Source organism: Sus scrofa, chromosome 4 (genome assembly GCF_054392235.1).
Source record: "Sus scrofa isolate SSC_HxYL_T2T_F1_AM1 chromosome 4, Sscrofa_HxYL_maternal_Yorkshire_Landrace_v2.0, whole genome shotgun sequence".
Taxonomy (NCBI): domain Eukaryota; kingdom Metazoa; phylum Chordata; class Mammalia; order Artiodactyla; family Suidae; genus Sus; species Sus scrofa.
In genome coordinates this window covers 129413003-129438341 of record NC_139386.1, presented here as the reverse complement: position 1 = coordinate 129438341, position 25339 = coordinate 129413003, and the positions used below count along the sequence as shown (strand labels likewise).

Sequence of the window (25339 nt, the reverse complement as noted above, 5' to 3'; positions counted from 1 at the left end):
GAGAATTGAAATTAGAGCATTATCTGTAATTTGGTCATTTGGAGGTCTTTGTTGCAACTTTTTTTTTTTTTTTTTTTTTTTTGTCTTTTTGCTACTTCTTTGGGCCGCTCCCACGGCATATGGAGGTTCCCAGGCTAGGGGTCTAATCGGAGCTGTAGCCACCGGCCTACGCCAGAGCCAGAGCAACGCGGGATCCGAGCCGCATCTGCAACCTACACCACAGCTCACGGCAACGCTGGATCGTTAACCCACTGAGCAAGGGCAGGGATCGAACCTGCCACCTCATGGTTCCTAGTCGGATTCGTTAACCACTGCGCCACTACGGGAACTCCTGTTGCAGCTGTTAATCAGGACTGTCAGTTTGCTATGGATAAGACAATGTGCTTTTTAAAGTTCATTGGTGAAAAGTGGGAGTTCCTGTTGTGGCGAAGCGGAAATGAATCCTACTAGGAACCATGAGATTGCAGGTTTGATCCCCGGCCTGGCTCAGTGGGTTAAGGATCCCATGTTGCCATGAGCTGTGGTGTAGGTCGCAGGTGCGGCTCGGATCTGGCATTGCTGTGGCTGCGGAGTAGGCCCTCGGCTACAGCTCTGATTGGACCCCTAACCTGGGAACTTCCATGTGCCTCAGGTGCGACCCTAAAAACACAAAAGACAAAAAAATAAAAGTTTATTGGTGAAAAGAATGAGAAAAATGGAGATATGACTTGTGAAGACTTTTGTTGTTTTTGTTTGTTTTTAAGTTGATTTTGGTTATGGCAGATTTACACCAAAGAGAGTTGGAGATTTAAAGTAAAGGAAAGGGGGAGTTAGTGCTGTGGCATAGCAAGTTAAGGATCCAGTGTTGCTCTGTAGTGGCTTGGGTTGCTGCTGAGGTGCAGTTTCATCTCTGGCCCCAGAACCTCCATATGCCATGGGTGTGGCCTAGAATAGAATAGAATAAAGTAAAATATTGATAAAGTGAGTTTCTTGATGTGAGATCTCTCTCTAACACTGGAGAGAAGAGGCTTATTCTTCTTAGAGAAGCATATTAGGTACTTGATTTTGTGGGTCGCTTTAGGGGAAAAGGGGTGGGGAGAAAGTTGAAGAATTTAATGTTTATAGTGTCTGTTTGTTCTGAAATAAGATTCTACCTTGTGAGTGAAGGAATTGAGTGCCCCAGCAGACCTTCCAACAAGTACCTCTTTCTGAAGGTGTGTACATAGCAGAAATGATTATAATTATTATTTTTAAAATTTTACTTATTTAAAAAATTCTTTATTATAGTTGATTTACAATGTTCTGTCAATTTCTGCTGTACAGCAAAGTGACTCATGTGTATATATGTGTGTATATATATATATATTCTTTTTCTCACATTATCTTCCATTAATGTTCCATCACAAGTGGCTAGATATAGTTCCCTGTGCTATACAGCAGGATCTCATTGCTTATCCTAATTATTATTATTACTGTTTATCTTTTTATAGCCTCACCTGTGACATATGGAAGTTCCTGGGCTAGGGATCAAATCAGAGCTGCAGCTGCAGGCCTGTGCCACAGCTACAGCAGCACAGGATCCAAGCCACATCTGCAGTGTACACCTCAGCTTGCGGCAATGCCTGATCCTTAACCCACTGAGTGAGGGAGGCCAGGGATTGAACCCACATCCTCATGGATGCTGTTTTCGGTTCTTAATCCTTTGAGTGACAATGGGAACTCCTTGAGGATTTTTTGTTGGCAGTTCATGAATTCTCTATTAGAAGAGTGGTTTTTGCGGTTTTGGTTAAGAACACTTAACCAAGTACTAAAAATGCGTATATACTAAATTTAAAAATATTCTTATCATAACATAGTTTTAGATCCTAACGACATTACCTTTTATCATGAATTAATATCAACAAATATCTATTGGGTACTTATCTTGAAGAAAATACTGTACTTTAGTGCTGTATGCTATGGAGAATTCATTTTCTTATGTTCAGCAAATAGTATTGAGGACCTTATATGTGGAATAGCCTGAGAGGCTAGAGATACACCATGGAACAACAGAGACATTTTCACTGCTTTTGTGGAGTGTGCAGTGTTTTGGAAGAGGGTGTGGAGAGGGAGACACACACAGACAGAGACATAGAAAACAAGTAAACACACATTATCACCTGTGTAGTGTTTTTGCTAAAACTGTTTAACCTGACTTTAATCATGAGGACACAATAAGATAGATCCAGAATGTTGTGGCATGCTACCAAGAGAGCTGATGTGAAAAAATGTCCAAGTGTTAAAAATATAAAACAGAACAAAACAAGAACAAGGATAAAATTGACATTAAAGGAGACAAAAGAGATGTGGCAAACGCAGTGTGTGAACCTTGACTAGATCCTAGATTTTGAAAAAAGCTGTAACAAACATTTTTTTGTGTGTCAAATGGGAGAATTTTGACTGTACATCAGGTGATGATAATAAATTTGCTAGGTATGGTAATGGTCTTGTATGTGAGAAAAAGATCGCTGTTCTAAGAGGATATGTACTGATACTTACTAGTGAAGTGTCATGGTGCCTGTAACTTTCAGATGGATCATCAAAAAAGTGTGTGTGTTAGAGCGGGAGAGGGAGAGAAATGTGAACTATTAATTGGTGAATCTAGGTGAAAAGTGAACTATGATTATATTGACTGTATTTGGCAACTTTCAAAATAAAGAATTGAGAAAAAAGAAATATAAACGCTTTAAAGAACAAGAATTCTCTGATAAAGAGTATTGTAGAGTGCAGCTATTCTGATATAACTACCTAGAGGAATTAGCTATTCAACCAATGGAGGGATTGGGGTGGGCAGTTTGGGGAGTAGGTACAATGTGTGTGAATGTCTTGGGTGGAAAGATCTTAGCTTTAAAGAATTGAAAGGAGGACTGTATGGCTAGATCCTGAGATGCAACGATGTAATACTCCCATGAGAGGAGAAAACTAACATGGTACTTTATTTGTAGCATTTTCAGCCTAGTAAATATCTTCATGTCCCAGTTTTGATGGAGTTTAAACTATTTATGAAGTCCTTTTGTATTTATTTATCTGTATGAGACTGTTACACTCAGAGATTTGAGAGTAAACCCAGGGACAGTGGTCTCTGAGCTTTTTTCTTGTGTCAAAATCAGGAACAGCTATACCTGTCCCAGGGAATTTAACGTCCAATTTGAACCATCTTCAGAAAGACATTTCATCACTGGTAAGTTAGGCTTTTAGAAGCCTTGTGGTTAAAGAGGCTTGTTAGTGCATTGAATGGCTTGGTTTTACCACTTGTTATGTCTGAAAATGTTCTTGGCCTTCCCACTGTATTTTGTTACTTCAGTTCATAATCGGGATCCAAAGGGACACATCTAAAATAACTTAGTCTGTTTCATAGACAGTGTGACTTTCTGTAGACCTTTAAGGAAGTGATCTTATTTTTTGAGTTCTAGATTTCTTATTTGTTAAAGGGAAAAGTAAATAGTCTCTTCTTCCTCTCTTATGGCATTGTTAGTAGGAGAAAATGAAACGTGAATGCTCTTGAGAAATTTAAACAGTATAGTAAGGTGAAGGTGTTTTCAAGCCCTTTAAAATCTGTTCTACTACCCAAGATCCAGTTCATACTTTTAGGAATCGGAACTTTTAACTCTGTGGCTTGCAGCAAGGGTACCTCAGTTCTTTCTGTTTGGTGTTAGGACCAGATTCTACAGGATTGCAATGAAAATTCTGAACTTTTCATTCAGTTGATTTTTGCCTGTATTTAGTGGAGTTTCATTTACATGCTGTAATCAACCATACCAGCTTTGGTACATGAAAATGTACTTATATCTTAAATCACAGTTATCTATTTTTTTTTTCTTTTCTTTTTAGGGCCACACCCGAGGCATATGGAGTTTCCCAGGCTAGGGGTCGGATTGGAGCTACAGCTGCTGGCCTACACCATAGCCACAGCAACGCAGGATCTGAGCTGCGTCTGTGACCTACACCAACAGCTCACGGCAACGCCGTATCCTTAACCCACTGAGCAAGGCCAGGGATCGAACCTATGTCCTCATGGATGCTAGTCAGATTCATTTCCACTGAGCCATGACAGTTTTTTTTTTTTTTTTTTTTTTTTTAAGTTATTAGCATTGTTGGCTTTGTTTTAAATCTGTCTGCTGCATATGCAAGGTAACTAACCATCTCACAACTAATATATCATCAGGGATCTGCAAACTAATATTAAAGTATCATTGTGGAGACACTCTGTCTTCTATTTGCACAAATAGTTTAAATGTTTGTGGATATTGTGATGAAAAGGTTTAACCAATTGTCATTCTAAAAAATCTAATAGAGTTTTGAAATCTCAAAGTATTTCTAAATGTTTGATACGTATTTACCATTCTGAAAACTTATTTACCATTCTTAATTCTACCTTGATTGACCTGATGCTGCACCTGTGGCATGGGGAAATTCCTGGGCTTGGGTAGAATCAGAGCTGCGGCTGCAGGCCTACGCCACAGCCACAGCAACACAGGATCTGAGCTGCTTCTGCAACCTGTACTGCAGCTTGTGGCAATTCCGGATCCTTAACCCACTGATCAAGGCCAGGGATTGAATCAAATCCTCAAAGAGACAGCATCAGGCTCTTAACCTGCTGAGCCCCAATGGGAACTTCTGATACATTATATTTAAGTGTCACTACTCTTTTTTTTTTAAGAAGTTTTGATTTTTTAAAATAGTTTATAAAAATCTTTTTGTGATCACAGAATATTTTGTACTTGTTGCAAAACCTTGAACCTGGAGAAGTGTTCCATAAAACTGATGTTTTATCCTAAATTTTAAGGTATTTGAATATATTTTCTATAATTTCATGAAGAGAGCCAAAGTCACACTCATTGAACTTGTAAACACCTCCATCATTGCCTTACCTCTTGGGTAGTTAAGCTGTATATTTTTTTCTTTTTTGTGGTTAAACTCTAATTCTAGATGGCTCAGGCCAAACTTGAGGTGGGGTGGATAATTTACCTCTGCTTTTAGTTTCAGTCGTCAATAGAGGTGAAACTAAATGCAATTTTAAAAACGTTTTTGGCTTTTTGTGTACTAGAATGTGTATTTATAGGATAGTGATGTTTACTTGATAGGTGGAGGGTTTATTTACTAGTATGTGTATTGGTAAGTATAGGCTATCATTAATTTATTCAAGTGATTATTATTATTTTTTAAACAGGATTTTTGTTTGTTTTGTTTTTATTTTTATTTTTTATTTTTTGGCTTTTTGGATATGGAGGTTCCCAGGCTAGGGGTCTAATCGGAGCTGCAGCTGCTGGCCCACGCCTCAACCACAGCAAACAGCTCACGGCAACGCCCCCCTGAGCAAGGCCAGGTATTGAACTCGCAACCTCATGGTTCCTAGTTGGATTCATTAACCACTGAACCACGACAGGAACTCCTCAATTGATAATTATTAAGAACTTACTTTGTGCCAGACACTGTAAAGTTTTAGAGAGCAAAATACTTTCTTTTACTTGTAATTTGAAATGTGGATTCCATGTATTTGCAGTTTTAAGGTCATACATTTCTAGAAAATTGCTTGATTCTACTATATGTTTTACACCAGAGATTCAGACTGAATCATCAGTGTATGTAAGAGAGTAGATTTATTAGACTCTGAATTTTTGCTGTAAATAATCTAGTTTCAACAATATTTCCATTCTTGTAACGAATACCTTGTATTAATGCTCATATTTCCCCCACCCTGTAACCTCCTTAAGGAGCTGAGCTTTTAGAAAGAATAAGCAAAACTCAGCCTGTTAGTCCTTACTTCTAAACCATATGTGGTTAGGGATTTAAGCTCAGTGATCATAGGTGACTTCGGAATTGTTAATAAAACTCTAGATTTGGAATCGTCAATAAACAGTTTTTAGCACTCATTTTACCTAACCTGTTAGGTATATCTGATATACTCCTTTCTCTTTTTTCTTAGTTGTCTTTTTTTTTATTTTTATTTTTATTTTATTTTTTGTCTTTTTGCCATTTCTTGAGCCGCTCCCAAGGCATATGGAGGTTCCCAGGCTAGGGGTCGAATGGGAGCTGTTGCCGCCGCCCTACGCCAGAGCCACAGCAATGCAGGATCCGAGCCGTGTCTGCAACATACACCACAGCTCATGGCAACACCAAATCCTTAACCCACTGAGCAAGGCCAGGGATCGAACCCGCAGCCTCATGGCTCCTAGTCGGATTTGCCAACCGCTGCACCACGACGGGAACTTTTTTTTTTTTTTTTTAGTAATAATATTTCTCTCTGGGCTATCTTTCTATTTCTGTGGTGACACCTTTCCTTGGAGGATTCTTTTTTTTTTTTTTTTTTTTTTGTTGTTGTTGTTGTTGCTATTTCTTGGGCCGCTCCCGCGGCATATGGAGGTTCCCAGGCTAGGGGTCGAATCGGAGCTGTAGCCACCAGCCTACGCCAGAGCCACAGCAACGCAGGATCCGAGCCGCGTCTACAACCTACACCACAGCTCACGGCAACGCCGGATCGTTAACCCACTGAGCAAGGCCAGGGACCGAACCCGCAACCTCATGGTTCCTAGTCGGATTCGTTAACCACTGCGCCACGACGGGAACTCCCTCCTTGGAGGATTCTTTTGCTCACATTTGAATAAGAGTTTTCTGAGGATTCCCAGATTTGACTTTCACAACCCTTTAGCTTTTCTTGGTGGATTAGGGGTAGTGTACTGATAGGGGGTTACCAGCTTTTTATTTTGGAAAGTAAAAATGTTTTGAAAAACTGCCACGTATCACCATTATTTCATAAAAGAAGAGAGATTTCAACTCTAGAAGTGTAAGAAGAATGTGCTCTCAAAATACATAATGGGGAGTTCCCATTGTGATGCAGCGGAAAAGAATCCTACTAGGAACCATGCGGCTGCAGGCTGCAGGTTCGATCCCTGGCCTCCCTCAGTGGGTTAAGGATTTGGTGTTGCCATGAGCTGTGGTGTAGGTTGCAGACACTGCTCGGATCCTGTGTTGCTGTGGCTCTGGCATAGGCCGGTGGCTACAGCTCCGATTACATCCCTAGCCTGGGAACCTCCATATGCCTTGGGAGTGGCCCTAGAAAAGGCAAAAAGCCAAAAAAAAAAAAAACAAAAACAAAAACAAAAAACAGAATGGTCTGTAAGGTGATTAATTTTAACTTAAAACTCAATACAGTGTCCTTGCTTTTCTTACTTTGTTACAGATTGACACTGATCTATGGACTTAATTACATTTGAGAACCACTGACTTAAAACAGGTTTTGGAGCTGGTTTGTGGGAAGGGAGGTGTGGGGAGTTTCTGTGTTAGGGAAAAACTGTGAAGTGTGTTTTAACATATTAAAATAAAGGCTTCAAAGCAATCCTCTGTGAACCACACCCCCCCATTCAATAGCAACTATTGATAGTCTGTGGAATTGTTATTCCAGAGGATACCCTTTGGGAAACACTGCTATGGATGTTGATGTTAGCAAGGGTTTTACTTCACTTTTATCATTGTCTGTCTTTTTAAAGGTAACTGTTAATATTTATCAAAATATTACTTGCTGAGTATAAAGTATCAAATAGTTATAAGATTAAAACACTTGTAATAAAAAAGATGCTGTTTCTTTATCTGTTCCCTCTACCTTTCTTAGAGGCAACTATTTTTTTTTTTTTTTTTTTTGGCAGCATGTTGGAGTTCCAGGCAGGGATTGAACCTGCACCACGGCAGTAACTAGTGACAATGCCACATCCTTAACCTGCTGATCCCTCAGGAAACTCCCTGTTTTTTCTTTATATTTCTGTACAAAATATTACTGTCTTGATTCATCAGTTTTAAGCATTTCTTCGTGTGGTGTTAGATGAGGAGTTTCTGTAAATCTTCTATTCTTTCAATATGGTTATACAAACAATTTCAAACCCTTTATGATTATATAATAATAGTTTACATATGAGCTACATACAATATGCTGTGGCAAAATAATGGTGAAACTTTAGTTAATATATTCAAAGAACTTAGAACAATCCAAACAACTGTTTTTAGCTGTTATCTCTAGGATTCTGTTTCTTTTTTTATACAACTAGGTTTAAAAATTATCTCATTAAAAATAAAATTTAGTTCTCTTTGAACATTGAAATCTTTACACATCTTTCCACTGCTACTCTGTAAAATGTCTTGCATTGTACTTTACTTCAGTCAGTCTGTTGTAGAATTTATCAACTACATTTGTTTTTCTTAGAGATACTCTCATTTCTTGCTCTAATCCGGACTCATAGCTCTCTAGAAGATGTTGTCTTGGGACTTGTCTTCAAAACCATCCTTTTCCCTTTCTGCTGTGTTGACCACCCCCCCCCCGCCCAATCTTATGTCTGCCTTTTATTTGGTTTATTCTTTCTGTTTGGTATCTTCTGTCAGGAGCCAAAGAAAGTGTTTGGGTGATAAGTCATCATGAACTTTGTATACCTGAAAATATACTTATTTTACCCTCACTCTTGGTTGATAACTTGGTTGGTTAAAAGTTGATTTTCGGGAGTTCCCGTCGTGGCGCAGTGGTTAACGAATCCGACTAGGAACCATGAGGTTGCGGGTTCGATCCCTGCCCTTGCTCAGTGGGTTAACGATCCGGCGTTGCCGTGAGCTGTGGTGTAGGTTGCAGACGCGGCTCGGATCCCACGTTGCTGTGGCTCTGGTGTAGGCCGGTGGCTACAGCTCCAATTCGACCCCTAGCCTGGGAACCTCCATATGCCGCAGGAGCAGCCCAAGAAATAGCAAAAAAAAAAAAAAAAAAAAAGTTGATTTTCACTCAGTTTATTTTTCACTCCGAATTTTTTTTTTTTTTTTGTCTTTTTTTTTTTGCCATTTATTGGGCCGCTCCCACGGCATATGGAGGTTCCCAGGCTAGGGGTCTAAATGGAGTTGTAGTCACTCGCCTACGCCAGAGCCACAGCAGCGTGGGATCTGAGCTTCGTCTGTGACCTACACCACAGCTCACGGCAATGCCAGATCCTTAACCCACTGAGCAAGGCAAGGGATCGAACCCTCAACCTCATGGTTCTTAGTCGGATTCGTTAACCCTGAGCCATGACGGGAACTCCTTCACTCAGTATTTTAAATGAATAGTTCCACTGTCTTTTAGCTTCTAATATTGCGGTAATGATAATGTCATTACCATTCTCAGTTCTTTGTTGTCTTTCTTTCTCCCCCACTGCCTTTTTTTTTTTTTTTTTTTGCCACATCTGTGATGTATTGAAGTTCCCAGGCCAGGGATCGATTCTTAGCCACAGCTGCAGCAATGCCTGATCTTTAACCTGCTGCTCCAGGCCAGGGATCTAACCTGTACCTCAGCAGCGACCTGAGCCACTGCAGAGACAATGCAGGGTCCTTAACCTGCCATGCTACAATGGGAACTCCACCTTTTCCTCTTTTCTAAGCATAGTATCTTATCTTTACCCTTGATTTTCTTTTTTTATTTTACTAGAAGTAAATAACATGTTAATATGATAATTTTACATTTTGTTACATTTATGGTTGTACAACTATTGTCATGACCCAATTTTATAGCATTTACATCCCAATCCCCCAGCCCATCCCTGTACCCCCCAACCTGTCTCCTTTGGCAACCATAAGTTTTTCAAAGTCTGAGTCAATATCTGTTCTACAAACAAGTTCATTGTGTCCGTTTTTTAGATTCAACATGTAAGTGATAGCCTATGACATTGGTGTATCACTGTCTGACTAATTTCACTTAGCATGATAATTTCTAGGTCCATCCATGTTGCTGCAAATGCCGTTATCGCTTTCCTTTTAATGGCTGAGTAATATTCCATTGTGTATGTGTACCGCAGTTTCTTTACCCACTCCTCTGTCAACGGACATTTAGGTTGTTGCCACGTCTTGGCTATTGTATATAGTGCTGCAGTGAACATTAGAATGCATGTGTCTTTTTGAGTCTTGGTTTTCTCTGGATAGATGCCTGGGACTGGGATTGCTGGATCAAATAGTAATTCTATTTTTAGTTTTCTGAGTAATCTCCATACTGTTTTCCATAGTGGTTGCACCAATTTACATTCCAATCAACAGTGTAATAGGGTTCCCTTTTCTCCACACCTCCGTAAACTGTGCCTATAGCCCTAAAAAGGCAGAAAAAGAAATTAAAATTTTTAGGGAAACACAAAAATCCCCGAATAGCCAAAGCAGTATTGAAAAAAGCAAACAACAACAACAATAAAAAACAGAAATGAAAGAATGTAAATTGGTGCAACCACTGTGGAGAAAAGTGTGGAGGTTCTTTAAAAAACTAATGAACTACCATAGGATCCAGCAGTCCCACTCAGGAGTATATATACAGAGAAAATAATAATTTGAAAAGGTACATGCACCTATATGTTCGTAGCAGCACTATTCACAATAGCCAAGACATGGAAGTAACCTAAATGTCTATAGGCAGAGGAATGGATATAAAGAAGATGTAGTATATATATACGATGGAATAGCATGGTCATAAAAAAGAGTGAAATGCCATTTGCAATAACATGGATGGACCTAGAGATTATCATACTCAGTGAAGTAAGTGAGGCAGAGACAAATATGACATCACTTGTGTGTGGAATCTAATAAAAAAGATATGAAAGAATTTATTTATAAAACAAATAAACTTAGATTTCTGAATCAAATTTATGGTTACCATAGGGGGAGCGATGGTGGAGGATGGGATAGCATATATATGCACTACTGTATATGAGATAGATAATTAACAAGGACCTGCTGTTTAGCACAGGAAAATCTACTCAATAGTCTGTAATAACCTATATGGGGGGAAAATGGATATATGTTTATCTGATTCATTTTGCTATACACCTGAAACTAATACAACATTGTAAGTCAACTCTACTCCAGTAAAATTTTTTTTAAAATTCTGTTCTTTTTTCATTTAGTTTTTGTGCATTTATTGTCCTCCCCTGCCCACTTCAAATCAAGATGGATACCTAATAAGTTTGTCTCCCCCCCGCCACCCCCTGATCTGCTCCACCTTTTACTAGCAGAAAACTTACAACTAGTGAAATAAAAATGACAACTAGAACTTTTCTCATTTTAATTCCTGGTGTGACCCTGCATCCACTACTGGGTTGGTTTCGGTTTTGTGGGTTTTTTTTATTTTTTTGATATACAGTTGACATATAACACACAAGTTTCAGGTGTACAAGATTATTATTCAGTATTTATATGTATTCCAAAATGATCACCATAATAAGTGTAGTTAACATCTGTCATCATACATAGTTATAAACACTTGTTTCTATTAGGATTTTCTCTCAACAATTTAAAAAAATGCATAGTGTTATTAATTATAGTCACTGTGTTGTACTTGGCATCCCTGTGACTTATTTTATAACTGGAAGTTTGTATTTTGATCCCCTTCACTCATTTTCTCACCTTCCTTAACCCCACTCCTCAGAGCTGGCAACCACTAATCTGTTCTTGATTTTTTGTTGTTGATGTTGTTTTAGGTTCCACATTTAATTGAGATCATATGGTGTTTGTTTTTCTTTGTCTGATTTATTTCATTTAGCCTAATGCTCTCCAGGTCCATCCTTGTTACAAATGTCAAGATTTTATACTTTTATATGGCTGAACAGTATTCCATTTTACACCCCCCCCCCCCACATTTTCTTTATCCATTCATATATCAGTGGACACTCAGTGTGCTTCCTTGTCTTGACTGTTATAAATAATGCTGCAGTGAACATGGGGGTACATACATCTTTTTGAGTTAGTGTTTTCATTTTCTTCAGATAAATGCCCAGAAATGGAATTGCTAGGTCATATGGTAGTTCTGTTTTTAATTTTTGAAGACCCTCCATTTTGTTCTCCATAGTTGCTGCCCCAATTTACATTTCTATTAACAGTGCAATACTGATGATTTGTTGCCCTTTCAATAATGGCTGTTCTGAGAGGTGTGAGGTGATATCTCATTGTGTGATTTACATTTATCTGCTGATTAGTGATGTTGAGCTCCTTTTCTTGTACCTGTTGGCCATCTGTATGTCTTCTTTGGAAAAATGTCTATTCAGATCCTCTGGTCAGTTTTTAATCAGATTGTTTGTTGTTTTTCTGTTGAGTTGTTTGAGTTGATTATATGTTTTGCATGTTAATCTCTTATGAGATATATAACTTGAAAATATTTTTTCACATTCTGTAGGTTGCCTTTTCCTTTTGATGATTTCATATGGAGGTTCCCAGGCTAGGGGTCAGATTAGAGCTACAGATGCCAGCCTCTACCACGGCCACAGCAACACAGGATCTGAGCCACATCTGCGACCTACACCACAGCTCTCGGCAATGCCAGATCCTTAACCCACTGAGTGAGGCCAGGGATCAAACCTGCACCCTCATGGATACTAGTCGGAAATGTTACCACTGAGCCACAATGGGAACTCTCTGTACAGAAGCTTTTTTGTCCTACTCGTTTATTTTTGCTTTTGTTGCCTATGCTCCTAGTGTGAAATCCAAAAAGTCATTGCCAAGGCTGATATCAAGGAGCTTACAGCCCCTGTTTTCTTCTAGGAGTTTTATAGTTTTTGGTCTTACGGGTATTTAATCCATTTTAAGTTAGTTTTTGTGTATGGTATAAGATAGTGGCCCCGTTACATTCTTTTGCATGTGGCTGTCCATTTTCTTCAACACTGTTTTTTGAAGAGACTATCCTTTCCCCATTATATATTCTTGGCTCCTTTGTTGTAAATTATGTGACCATATGTACATGGGTTTATTTCTGGGCTGTTTTATTCCATTGATCTATGTGTTTGTTTTTATGCCAGTACCATACTGTTTGGATTATTATAGCTTTGTAATATAATTGCAACACAGCTTGAAATCAGGAAGTGTGATTCCTCCAGCTTTGTTTTTTCCTCCTAAAATTGCTTTGGCTATTTGGGGTCTTTCGTGGTTCCTTATACATTTTAGGATTGTTTGTTATATTTCTGTGAAAAATGCCATTGGAATTTTGATAGGGATTTTATTGAATTTGTAGATTGCTTTGGGTAGTAGGGACATTTTCACAGTACTAACTCTTCTAATCCATGAACATGGTATATTTTTCCATTTATTTGTGTCTTCAGGAATTCCATCATGGCTGTGCGTAAACAAATCTGAGGATGCAGGTTTGATCCCTGGCCTTGCTGGTGGGTTAAGAATTGGGTGTTGCTGTGAGCTGTGGTGTAGGTTGCAGATGCTGCTTGGATCTGGTGTGGTTGTGGCTGTGGCATAGGCCAGTGGCTACAGCTCTAATTCGACCCCTAGCCTGGGAACCTCCATATGCCATGGGTGTGGCCCTAAAAAGACTTAAAGAAAAAAAAAGAATATTTGTGTCATCAGTGTCTTTCATCAGTGTCTTAGAGTTTTTAGTGTACAGGTCTTTCTCTTTCTTAGTTAAATTTATTCCTAGGTATTTTATTCTTTTTGAATTAATTGTAAATGGGATTTTGTTTTTAAACTTCTCTTCCTGATTAGTTCTGTATTTGTATATATAAACTCGAGTTTTTGTTTTTATTTATTTAGCTTTTTTTTTAGGGCTGCACTTGCAGTATAAGGAAGTTCCCAGGCTAGGAGTTGAATCCTAGCTGCAGCTGCTGGCCTAAGACACAGCTACGGTAATGTGGGATCCAAGCTGTGTCTGTGGACCTATACCACAGCTCATGGCAACACTAGATCCTTAACCTATTAAGTGAGGCCAGGGATCAAACCCATGTCCTCATGGATCCTAGTTGGGTTCATTACCACTGAGCCACAATGGGAACTCCTGGAACTGATTTCTATATGTTGATTTTATATCCTGTAACTTTATTGAATTCATTTATTAGTTCTAGCAGTTTTATAGTAGAATGTTTAGAGTTTTCATGTCATATGCAAATAGAGTTTTACTCTTCTAGTGTCATGTCATAATGCAAATAGAGTTTTACTTCTTCTTTTCCAATTTGGATACTTTTTATTTCCTGACTAATTGCTCTGGCTAGGACTTCTAATACTATGTTAAATATAAGTTGCAAGAGTGAGCATCCTTGTCTTGTTCCTGATCTTAGAGGAATGTCATTGAGTGTGATATTAGCTGTGGGCTTGTTGTATATGGCCTTTATTATGTTGAGGTACATTCCCTCTATATCCACTTTGTTGAGAATTTTTATCATAAATGGATTTTGAATTTTGTCAAATGCTTTATCTACATCTATTGAGATGATCATATGGGTTTTTTTTTTTTTTTTTTTTTTTTTTTTTGTCTTTTTGTCTTTCTAGGGCCACACCCACGGCATACGGAGAGGTTCCCAGGCTAGGGGTTGAATCAGAGCTGCAGCTGCCAGTCCACGCCAAAGCCACAGCAATGCGGGATCTGAGCCGGGTCTGCGACCTATACCACAGCTCACAGCAACGCCAGATCATTAACCCACTGAGCAAGGGCAGGGATCGAACCCCTCAGCCTCATGGTTCCTAGTCGGATTCGTTAACCACTGAGCCACGACGGGAACTCTGATCACATGATTTTTTTTTTTTTTTTTTTTTTTTGTCTTTTTGTCTTTTGTTGTTGTTGTTGCTATTTCTTGGGCCGCTCCTGCGGCATATGGAGGTTCCCAGGCTATGGGTTGAATTGGAGCTGTAGCCACCGGCCTACGCCAGAGCCACAGTAACGCGGGATCCGAGCCATATCTGCAACCTACACCACAGCTCACGGCAACGCCGGATCGTTAACCCACTGAGCAAGGGCAGGGACCGAACCCGCAACCTCATGGTTCCTAGTCGGATTCGTTAACCACTGCGCCACGACGGGAACTCCTGATCATATGATTTTTATTCTTTGTTAATACTGTGTATCAAGTTGACTGATTTGTGCGTGTTACATCATCCTTGCATCTCTGGAATAAATCATACTTGACCATGGTATGTGATCTTTTAAATATATTATTGCATTCAGTTTGCTCATATTTTGTTGAGGAGTTTTTGCATCTGTATCCATCCGGGATAGTTTTCTTTTCTTGTGACAGCTTTGACTGGTTTTAGTATCAGGAAATGCTGGTCTTGTAAAATGAGTTTGGAAGGGTTCCCTGCTCTTCTTTTTTTGGAAGCGTTTGAGATGGATTGGTATTAATTCTTTGAATGCTCAGTAGTTTACCAGTGAAGCCATCTGGTCCTGGACTTTTGTTTGTTAGGAATTTTTTTAAAAATTACTTAGTCTTTGTACTGGAAATCAGTCTGTTTAGTTTTTATATTTCCTTGTGATTCAGTCTTGGTAGGTTGTATGTTTCTAGAAATTTATCAGTTTCTTCTAGGCTGTCCATCTTGTTGGAATATGATTATTCATAGTAGTCTCTTATAATCCTTTGTATTGCTGTGGTATCAGTTGTAACATTTCTTTCATTTCTGATTTTATTTATTTGAGTCTTTTTATAGTCAAGTCTAGCCAAGGGTTTGTCTATTTTATCTTTTCAAAGAACCAGTTCATAGTTTCATCGATCTAATTTATTGTCTTTTTAGTCTCTATTTCATTTATTTTTTTTCTGATCTGTGTTATTTCCTTCCTTCTTCTGACTCTGGCCTTTGTTTTTTTTTCTGATTTCTTGAAGTGTAATATTAGGCTGTTTAATTAGAGATTTTTCTTGTTTTTGTAGACCTGTGTTGGTATGAACTTTCCTCTTAGAACTGCTTTTGCTGCATCCCGTAAGTTTTGGTATGCTGTATTTCCATTTTCGTTTGTCTTATGGTATTTTTTGACATCTCTTGTTTTTTTCTTTTTTGAACTATTTGTTTTTCAGTAGCATGTTTTTTAATCTCCAGATAATTTGTAAATTTTCCAGTTTTTTTCCTTGTAATTGATTTCTAGTTTTATACCATTGCAGTGGGAAAAAACTATCCTAAGGGACGCAGAAGGGCATTCCATAATGGTAAAGGAGTCAGTACAACAAGAGGATGTGGTATTTGTAAATAGTGAAACGCCCAAATATGAGCACCTGCGTATATAAAGCAAATATCAACACACCTATAGGGAGAAAGCAATACAGTAATAATAAGGGATTTTAATATCTCAGTTTCATCAATGAATAGATCATCCAGACAAAAAATCATGTAGGAACACTGGCCTTAAATGATCCAGATGGACTTCATAGATGTCTGCAGAACATTTGATTTGAAAGGAATGGAATACACATTTTTCTCTTCCATAATGTGTTTCAGGTGTACATGGAGCATTCTCCAGGATGGTTTATATGTTAGGCCACAAAATAATTCTATTTTCTTTTCTAATGTAGGTATTTTAAGACATAAGTACTGTGTTAGTTGCATCCTAAAAGTTTTAATGTATGGTGTAATTGTTCAGTTCAGAATATTGGGTAATTTCCATTATGATTGCTTCTTTGGCCCTTGAGTTATTTAGAAGTACTTGTCTTGATTTTTTAAACTTTTAAGTTATATTTCTTACTGATTTTCAGTTTTATGTCATTGCAGTCAGAGAACATAAGCAATATGATTTTATAGCTTGAAACTTGTTGAGGTGTTTTATGGCTCAGTATATGATCAGTGTTCATAAAAATCCTTTGTCTAATAGCTTTCTTTGATGAAACACAGATAATCATGATACTGTTTTCCTCCTAATTTCCCCTCATACTCTTCTCCCAGTTTCCCAAGTTGAAAACCTAGGAGTTATTCTGAATTCCTCCTTTGCTTTTAATATCACATCAAGTTAATTCTTGATACTTGTTCACTCCACTTTTAGAATTATTTCTTAATATGACTCATTCTGTGTTTATTAAAATAAAAATCTTGGAAAATGTTAAGTATATAAACTAGGTTACTCAGCCCTAGTACATGGGGCTTTTTTTTTTTTTATCTTTTAACCTACTCCAACTTCTTCACGGCCCTGATTCATGTTACTCTTTTCTTGTTCATAGAGTGTAGCAGGTTTATTAGGGTTTTCATCTTTTGTCTCCTTTGATAGCATTTATTTATTTGTATGTTTATTCATTTAGCCAATGTTGAGAACCTATTATGTGCCAGATACAGGGGAATAAATAGCAGTGAACTAGACAGAGAGGCAAACTCTTTGATTGAGCCTTCATAGCTTGGGTCTTTTTTATTTGTCCGATGTCCAAAGATATTTGCTACTTCCTTTATTATAAATTGAGCTGTAACTTTTTTTTTTAGGGCCACAACTATGGCATATAGAAGTTCCTAGGCTAGGGGTTGAATTGGAGCTGCAGCTGTCAGCCTATGCCACAGCCACAGCAACGCCTGATCTGAGCCACTTCTGCATTCTGACACCACGGCTCATGGCAATGCTGGATCTTTAACCTACTGAGCAGGGCCAGGGATTGAACCCACATCCTCATGGATACTAGTCAGGTTCATTTCTGCTGAGCCACAGTGGGAACTCCTTGAGCTGTAACTATACTGAAGTTTTGTTCCTAGAAAAGTGTGTATTGTCTTGGGACTTTGCTTACACATGTTCCCTAGAACTGCAAAGCCCTCTTTAAGTTCATCTGAAAGTTTACTACTTTCGGGTTAATAGCTGAGTATTGATGAAGTCTTTACTCACCTTTTCTCTTCTTGCTGGATAATTAGAAATTGTGTTTTGAGTCTGTTCATTATAGAATTATGTTATATAATTTGTTTCCCCACTTAGTCCTTGTTCCTTGGTGTTTTGTCATATGTTCTTTCTTATTTTTCTCTCTTACTACCTAGCCTATTACCTGGCACATAGCAGCATTCAACAAATATTTGTTGAATGACCACAGCCATACAATTTAAATGTTTTCCTTAACATTCATTGGCCTCTTCTTCAAAATGGTTTGGGGATGAGACTGTTTTGGTTGCTCAAATAATCCAGTTAATTAAAAAGTATATTCATTCTAAGATACCAATTTTCAGCTATTAGCAGCTTGGGAGATCAAAGTGTGTGAGTAAGTTGTTTATAATAAAGCTGCATTTTGCCTGTAATCCATTATAAATGGGAAGTACAGTTCCAAGTCAGCCTGTCTGTAATTTGTCATGTCACTTACTTGCAGTGTTCCTAATACATTTTATCTACTTTAATGGTTTCAAAATTTAAGCTTGTGCTCTCATTGAATATGTTTCTTATCAGTGTTGTACAGCTGTAGGACTAAGGTGTCTACTGATTCTGAGCCACTAGTAGCAAATCCTAGCAATCCTGGCCAGGTGAGGAATGGGAGGATAACATATACAGTTGATAGGAGTAAGATGTGTGTATCTTAAACAGATGAACATTACTCACTCACACCTACTTGTCTGACCCTTCAGATAAAGAATGTGGAGGGAGTTCTGAAGACCTTCATATTTTGGCATTTAGAGGTTTCCAGCTTAAGTGTTGCCTTTCCAACTAACAAGCCTAAAGCAAAGAGCATTACTAAGTCCTGTGTCAAATATGAAGAATTCTCATACAAGTTCTTATAATCTCAATCCTTATTTATTTATTTACTTATTTTAGCCTCTCCCACACATGCAGAAGTTCCTGGGCCAGGGATTAACCTGAGCCACAGCAGTGACACTACCAAATCCTTAACCACTAGGCCACCAGGGAACTCCTAACCTCAATCTTAAGTAAAAGTAGACAACTAAGGATCACTGAATACTTGAGGAAAACCTGCTGCGTGAAAGGAGAGCCCAGGAGAAACAGAAGTAACGATTCCTGTGTAAGTAGATAATAGAAAGGGTTTACTGAAAGCTGAACAAGTACTATTGAAAGAGTAGACACATCCTTATGAATTTTGAAGGCATTAATGATAAAAGAAGATCATTGATAAAGGAAAAATAGCAGTAACCTACCAAGGAGGAAAAATCAGAGTGGCATCAGATTTTTCTTCAGTGCTGAATGCTGAATGTAGAAAAGGAATACCGTCAATCATCTGAGGGAGAATTATTTTCAGCATGTAACTCTGTATCCAGGAAACTCTTAATCAGATGTGAGAATAAGACTGAAATTATTTTAGATAAAGAGTCAGAAAATTTACATGCTCACATCCTCTTATTGCAAGCCACTGCTCCGGAAAAATAATATGGGATCTGGAAAACAAAGAGAAACTTCAAATTAATCCTGGCTGGTGTAAGAACATGGAGAGCTCTAGAAGTAAGAGTTACCATTAGAAAAAAGAAAAGTTTGACATTGTCCCTGACAATTTGAAACAAAGAGTCAAGAGGGACATATTCTCCAGCAATTTTGGGAAAAATAAAAAGTGAAGCAGAAAAGATATTAAGTGTATGCCATTTAGTTTTGTGATGATTAATATTTACAGTTTTAATTAAGTAAACCACTTCATTGATTTAATGATAATAGTCCAGTAAGATTTATAGAGGGAGTTGGTGATTATCATCTTTTATAATAAATAGATCTGAAATTGATAAATTAGGAAAGAAATATGAGCACATTATTCAGAAATATGGTGGCATTTCCCAGAAGAAATAGCTGAAAGGGTCAGCCTCAGAAGAGCAGAACTGGAATGTTGGAAGTGATCGGTGGAAAAACCCTGCATTTCATTTTAATCCTTTCTGTACTACTTGATTTTACAAATATATGCATTATTTTGTCTTTATTATTTCTAAATGTAAGGACTTGAGTAGAGCAGCCATTAAGCTGCTTTCTTTATGTTTTCTATCCTCTAGTCTTGGCCTTAGTTCCCTTAGATGTTCTACTTTCAGTGAAACCACAGTCAGAAAGAAGGCAGCTAGTTTCAGATTGCGTTTTTCTATACTTGCCTCAAGTGATAAAAGAGAATTTCTCTCCCATTGATTGAATGCAGGATCAATCTGTAGACTTCCTTCTGCTTCCATTGTACCTGGGCTCTGCTCTGGCCCTTCTTGGCATCATGAATTTGACCATATCTTTGTGAAAGTTCCCACCAAAAGTGTGATTGTTGTTAGGTTACATTATATTCTTCACTTGTGACTCACCCACACTCTCTTTCCCAGGGAAGGGAAGAAATTGTGGGAAAGAACCTGGAAAGATGATAGCTTTTGCTCTTTAAGGTGAGATGTGATTGATCGGGGCCTGTGATGGATGCATGGCGTTAAAGATAGCAGAATAGGTCTTTTTCTTCTCTTTTTCCTTTAGGAGAGTTGGTCTTTTCTTGCTATTGCATACTCTTTGACTTTATGGATTGGGGTGAGTGAGAGGGTGGGAGTGCTTAATGAGAGGTGGCAGTATGAATTGGGACTAGGGTTTACTGCCTTTCTTCTCTTTGCTGCCAAGTGATACTTCATGGGTTGAAGACTAGTGGCAGGAGTGCTAGAGACATGACTGTGGTGGATCTGTCATTGTTTACTAGGCTTATTAGAGAAGAGGAAGGAAACCTTAAGCAGTGTGATAGAGGGACAAAAGTTCATACTAGGGAGATGAATCCTTTGTTTAGCTCCCAGAGACTGCTATTAATTAACAGATACTGTTGGTAATTTACTGATCATTTATTGTGTTCCTACTGCATTCTAAGCACTGTGTAATGGGTGAACCAAAAATGGACAGTATTGTATCCTCTCAGAGTACCAACTGTTGAGGGGGTGAGGAGTACGTAAGGATAGGTTAGTAGGCAAATGGAGCACAGTTTGGGAAGTACAATGATGGGAGAACTAAAGTATGCTAAGAGAGCATCTAGCCTGAATTTAGTGGTTGTGCTTGAATTGGGAAAGGAGCCCTAAGAAGGAAGGTCTAACTCAGACTTTGCTACTAAACTCTCAGGCCCTTAATATAGGGACCTGGACTGTCTTATTCACCAGGCTTAAAACGGGTACTAAGTAAGTATTTATTGAAGCAAAAAAAAAAAAAAAAAAAAAAAATCATTAACCTGAAAGTGAGTTGAGTTTCTTAATACTTCTTCTATCAGGTGTTCCTGTTGGGGTGTAGCGGAAACAAATCTGACTAGTATACATGAGGATGCGAGTACGATCCCTGGCCTCACTTAGTGGGTTAAGGATCCTGCATTGCCTTCAGGAGCCCTGGTGTGTGTACGTCATAGGTGTGGCTCTGATCTGGCGTTGCTGTGGCTGTAGTGTAGGCTGGCAGCTGGAGCTCCAATTTGACCCTTAGCCTGGAAACTTCCATATGCTGCAAGTGCAGCCCTAAAAAGCCAAAAAAAAAAAAAAAAAAAAAATTTTTTTTCTTCCATTATTTTTGAGAAATTAAATTCTTAACACATTGTATTTTAATATTAGCCTTGTAGTAGTTCTCAGATTATCTCAGACAGAAAAAATAAACTCTGTGGAGTTCCTGTCGTGGCTCAGTGGTTAACGAATTCGACTAGGAACCATAGGGTTGCGGGTTTGATCCCTGACCTCGCTCAGTGAGCCAGGGATTTGGCGTTGCCATGAACTGTGGTGTAGGTCGAAGACGTGGCTTGAATCACGCATTGCTGTGGCTCTGGTGTAGGCCGGCAGCTGTAGCCTACACCAGAGCCACAGCCTGGGAACCTCCATATGCGGCAGATGCAGCCCTAGAAAATACAAAAAGACAAAAAAAGGGAGGAAGCACATTCTGACACATGCTACAATATGGATGAACTTGTGGACATTGTGCTAAGTGAAATAAGCCTATCACAAAGGTAAATAGATTAAAGGACAATAAAGAAAAAAGAAAAACTCTGTGTGGTCTCACCAAGTAACATTGATAGTTTGCTAGTGAGCTGGGGGGATAAACTGGGGAATGAGTGAGGGAGAAAAACCACACTGTTTGAATTATGCACCTGGTTCTCAAGTTCTTGAGTCCTGGTCTTATTTATTGTATGAGTAGTAATCCAAGAAGGAAGAAGTGGCTAGAACCCTTGGTCTGTCAGTTAATTTCAAGGGAAGAAACTTCTTTGTCCTGGCAGTTTGTTTCAAGATATGGATCTCAGTAGTGTTGATGAGAAAAAATGCTTTTCTAATAATAATGGTATTATAGATAAAAATAGTCTTTATGTATGTGTTGTCAAATAATAAAAGCAAATAGTGATGTATTTTTTTTTGGCAGGGGGAGTTTTTTTATTTTATTAATTTTTATTTTTTTAATTTTTTAAATTAGTGAATTTTATTACATTTATAGTTGTACAACTATCGTCACAACCCAGTTTTATAGCATTTCCATCCCATACCCCCAGCCCATCCCTCTATCCCCCAACCTGTCTCTTTTGGAAACCATTAGGTTTTCAAAGTCTGTGAGTCAATATCTGTTCTACAAAGAAGTTCACTGTGTCCATTTCTTAGATTCGACATATAAGTGATAGCATATGACATTGATGTATCACTGTCTAATTTCACTTAGCATGATAATTTCTAGATCCATTCATGTTGCTGCAAATGCTGTTACACCTTTCTTTTTAATGGTTGCGTAATATTCCATTGTGTATACGTACCTCATCCTCTTTATCCAGTCCTCTGTCAGTGGGCATTTAGATTGTTTCTATGTCTTGGCTATTGTGTATAGTGCTGCAATGAACACTGGAGTACATACATGTATCTTTTCGAGTCATGGTTCTCTGGATAGATGCCCAAGAGTGGGATTGCCAGATCAAATAGTAATTCTATTTTTAGTTTTCTGAGGAATCTCCATACTGTTTTCCACAGTGGTTGCACCAGTTTACATTCCTATCAACAGTGTAATAAGGTTCCCTTTTCTCCACACCCTCTGCAGCATTTATTGTTGGTAGACTTTTTGATGATGACCATTCTGGCCCATATAAGGTGGTACCTCATAGTGGTTTGATTTGTTTTTCTCTAATAGTGATGTTGAACATCTTTCATGTGTTTTTTGGCCATCTTTATGTCTTCGGAGAATTGTCTGTTTAGATTTTCTGCCCATTTTTTGATGGAGTTGTTTGTTTTTTTTGTTATGAGCCACAGGAGGTGCTTATAAATTTTGGAGATTAATCCCTTGTCAGTCACTTCATTTGCAAATATTTTCTGGAGTTCCCGTCGTGGTGCACTGGTTAACGAATCCGACTAGGAACCATGAGGTTGCGGGTTCGGTCCCTGCCCTTGCTCAGTGGGTTAATGATCCGGCGTTGCCGTGAGCTGTGGTGTAGGTTGCAGACGCGGCTCGGATCCCGCGTTGCTGTGGCTCTGGCGTAGGCCAGTAGCTACAGCTCCGATTAGACACCTAGCCTGGGAACCTCCATATGCCGTGGGAGCGGCCCAAGAAATAGCAAAAAAGACAAAGAAAAAAAAAAAATTTTCTCCCATTCTGTGGGTTGTCTTTTTATTTTGTTTAGGGTTTCCTTTGCTGTGCAGAAACTTTTAAGTTTAATTAAGTCCCATTTGTTTATTTTTTGTTTTTATTGTCATTGCTCTAGGAGGTGTATCTGAGAAGATGTTGCTGTCATTTATGTCAGAGAGTATTTGGCCTATGTTTTTCCTCTAAGAGTTTTATAGTATCTGGTCTTATATATAGGTCTTTAATCCATTTTGAGTTTATTTTTGTGTATGGTGTTAGAAAGTATTCTAATTTCATTCTTTTACATGTGGCTGTCCAGTTTTCCCAGCACTAATTATTGAAGGGACTGTCTTTTTTCCATTGTATATTTTTGCCTCCTTTGTCATAGATTAGTTGACTGTAGGTGCGTGGGTTTAATTCTGGGCTTTCCAGCTTGTTTCACTGATCTATATTTCTTTCTTTGTGCCAGTACTGTATGGTTTTGATGACTGTATTTTTGTAATGTAGTCTGAAGTCAGGGAGCCTGATTCCTCCAGCTCCATTTTGATGTAGTAGTAGTCTTGAAATATGATTTGACTCCTGCTGCTCAGTTACCTGTTTTGTTTGTTATGAGGTACTACATCATTCCCAAGTCTCTGGTCAGGATATGTGAGTTTCCCCAATTCTCAGTTAGATTCTTGCTCTCATTCACCAATTGTCTTAACATACCCACATGAATATATTTAATATGCATCCTTGTATATGCATGTGTCCTTTAAAATACATGGTGTTATTATATATGCACACTTAGTTTGCATAAATGGTAATTGTGTTATAAATTTTGTTTCTGTTTCCATCAACATATTTGGAGGATCCTTCCATATTTTTGAGTGTATGCTCTACTTCTAGGATCGGAACTATATTTTACATTTTCTAGTTAGATTTCAAGTTTTATATTTTCCTTTATATCTTTGATCCATCTGGAGTCACCTTTTTGTGTATTGTGAATTAAGGATACAACCTTTTCTCCCTTTAAGTGAGCCAGTTTCTCCAACAATGTTTATTAAATAATACATCCTGTCTGTACTGATTTGTGATATCAAGTTATCATTTATCAACTTCCTGTAAGTGGATCTGTTTTAGAGATACCTGTTCTATTGCATTGGTGTTATTCTTTCTTACTGTTGAGTACAGAAAAATTTTTCTCTGGGAGTTCCCGTCGTGGCGCAGTGATTAACGAATCCAACTAGGAACCATGAGGTTGCAGGTTCGGTCCCTGCCCTTGCTCGGTGGGTTAACGATCCGGCGTTGCCGTGAGCTGTGGTGTAGGTTGCAGACGCGGCTCGGATCCCGCGTTGCTGTGGCTCTGGTGTAGGCCGGTGGCTGTGGCTCCGATTGGACCCCTAGTCTGGGAATCTCCATATGCCGTGGAAGCGGCCCAAGAAATAGCAAAAAAAAAAAAATTTTTTTTCTCTGGAATATGTCACAGTATGTGATAGGGCAAGTCTTCCCCTGTTTGTTTTTCCTATTATTGTTATTATTTTTTCTTTTTATGGCCATACCCACGGCATATGGAAGTTCCTGGGCCAAGGATTGAATCCAAGCTGCAGCTTTGGCAACCCTGCATCTTTTAACGTCCTGCACCAGGATGAGGATCAAACCTGCACCTCTGCAGTGACCCAAGCTGCTGCGGTCAGATTCCTAAACCACTGTGCCACAGTGGGAACTTCTCTTCTTTGTTTCAAAAATTGACTTAGCTATTCTGTGGACTTTTCAGTTTTTCATGTTAATTTTCTGAAGTGTTTGGTCTCAAAAAATCCTGCTAGGGTTTTAATTGGAATTGCATTGAACTTATATAATAAAGATTACCCAGTACTGTGAAATTTAGCTTGTATCAACTCCATTTGGGAGAAGCAGGAGTATTCTAGACATGCTTAATATCCCATAAAAAGAAAAGTTATGGACTGGAGGGTTAATGGGTGTTGGGAAGAGCATTCATAACCCAACAGCAAAGGTACAGAGCTTAAGAAAAGGGCAAGTGGGCCAACTCCTTTATTGTATCTTGGTTTTCTTTTAAATTTCTCAGGTTTGACTTATACACATGAGAGTAGCCTAGCCTTGATGCAAGATGAGAGATACAGCTTTGTGGCTATTGACCATAATCAGCTGAGTACCTAGAAGTACTATTTTCCCAGTCAAATAATCTGTTTATCAAGA

The 25339-nt window shown here is 38.5% G+C and overlaps 1 protein-coding gene across 8 annotated transcripts in view; it reads left to right on the top strand.

Moving 5' to 3' along the window:
- The window catches only part of MTF2 (metal response element binding transcription factor 2), a 74291-nt gene that overhangs the window by 14805 nt on the left and 34147 nt on the right, over positions 1 to 25339 (top strand). The window contains exon 2 of one of the 8 annotated variants that reach the window (XM_085024001.1): positions 15630 to 15688. The exons of 6 other annotated variants lie outside the window; for them this stretch is intronic. Coding sequence is in view for 1 of the 2 variants with exons in the window: in XM_085024000.1 (XP_084880126.1) it covers positions 15642 to 15678 (37 nt within the window). In the remaining variant the exon portion in view is untranslated. The remainder of the gene's footprint in view (positions 1 to 15629; positions 15689 to 25339) is intronic. One more of the 8 variants, XM_085024000.1, reaches the window with a different exon arrangement.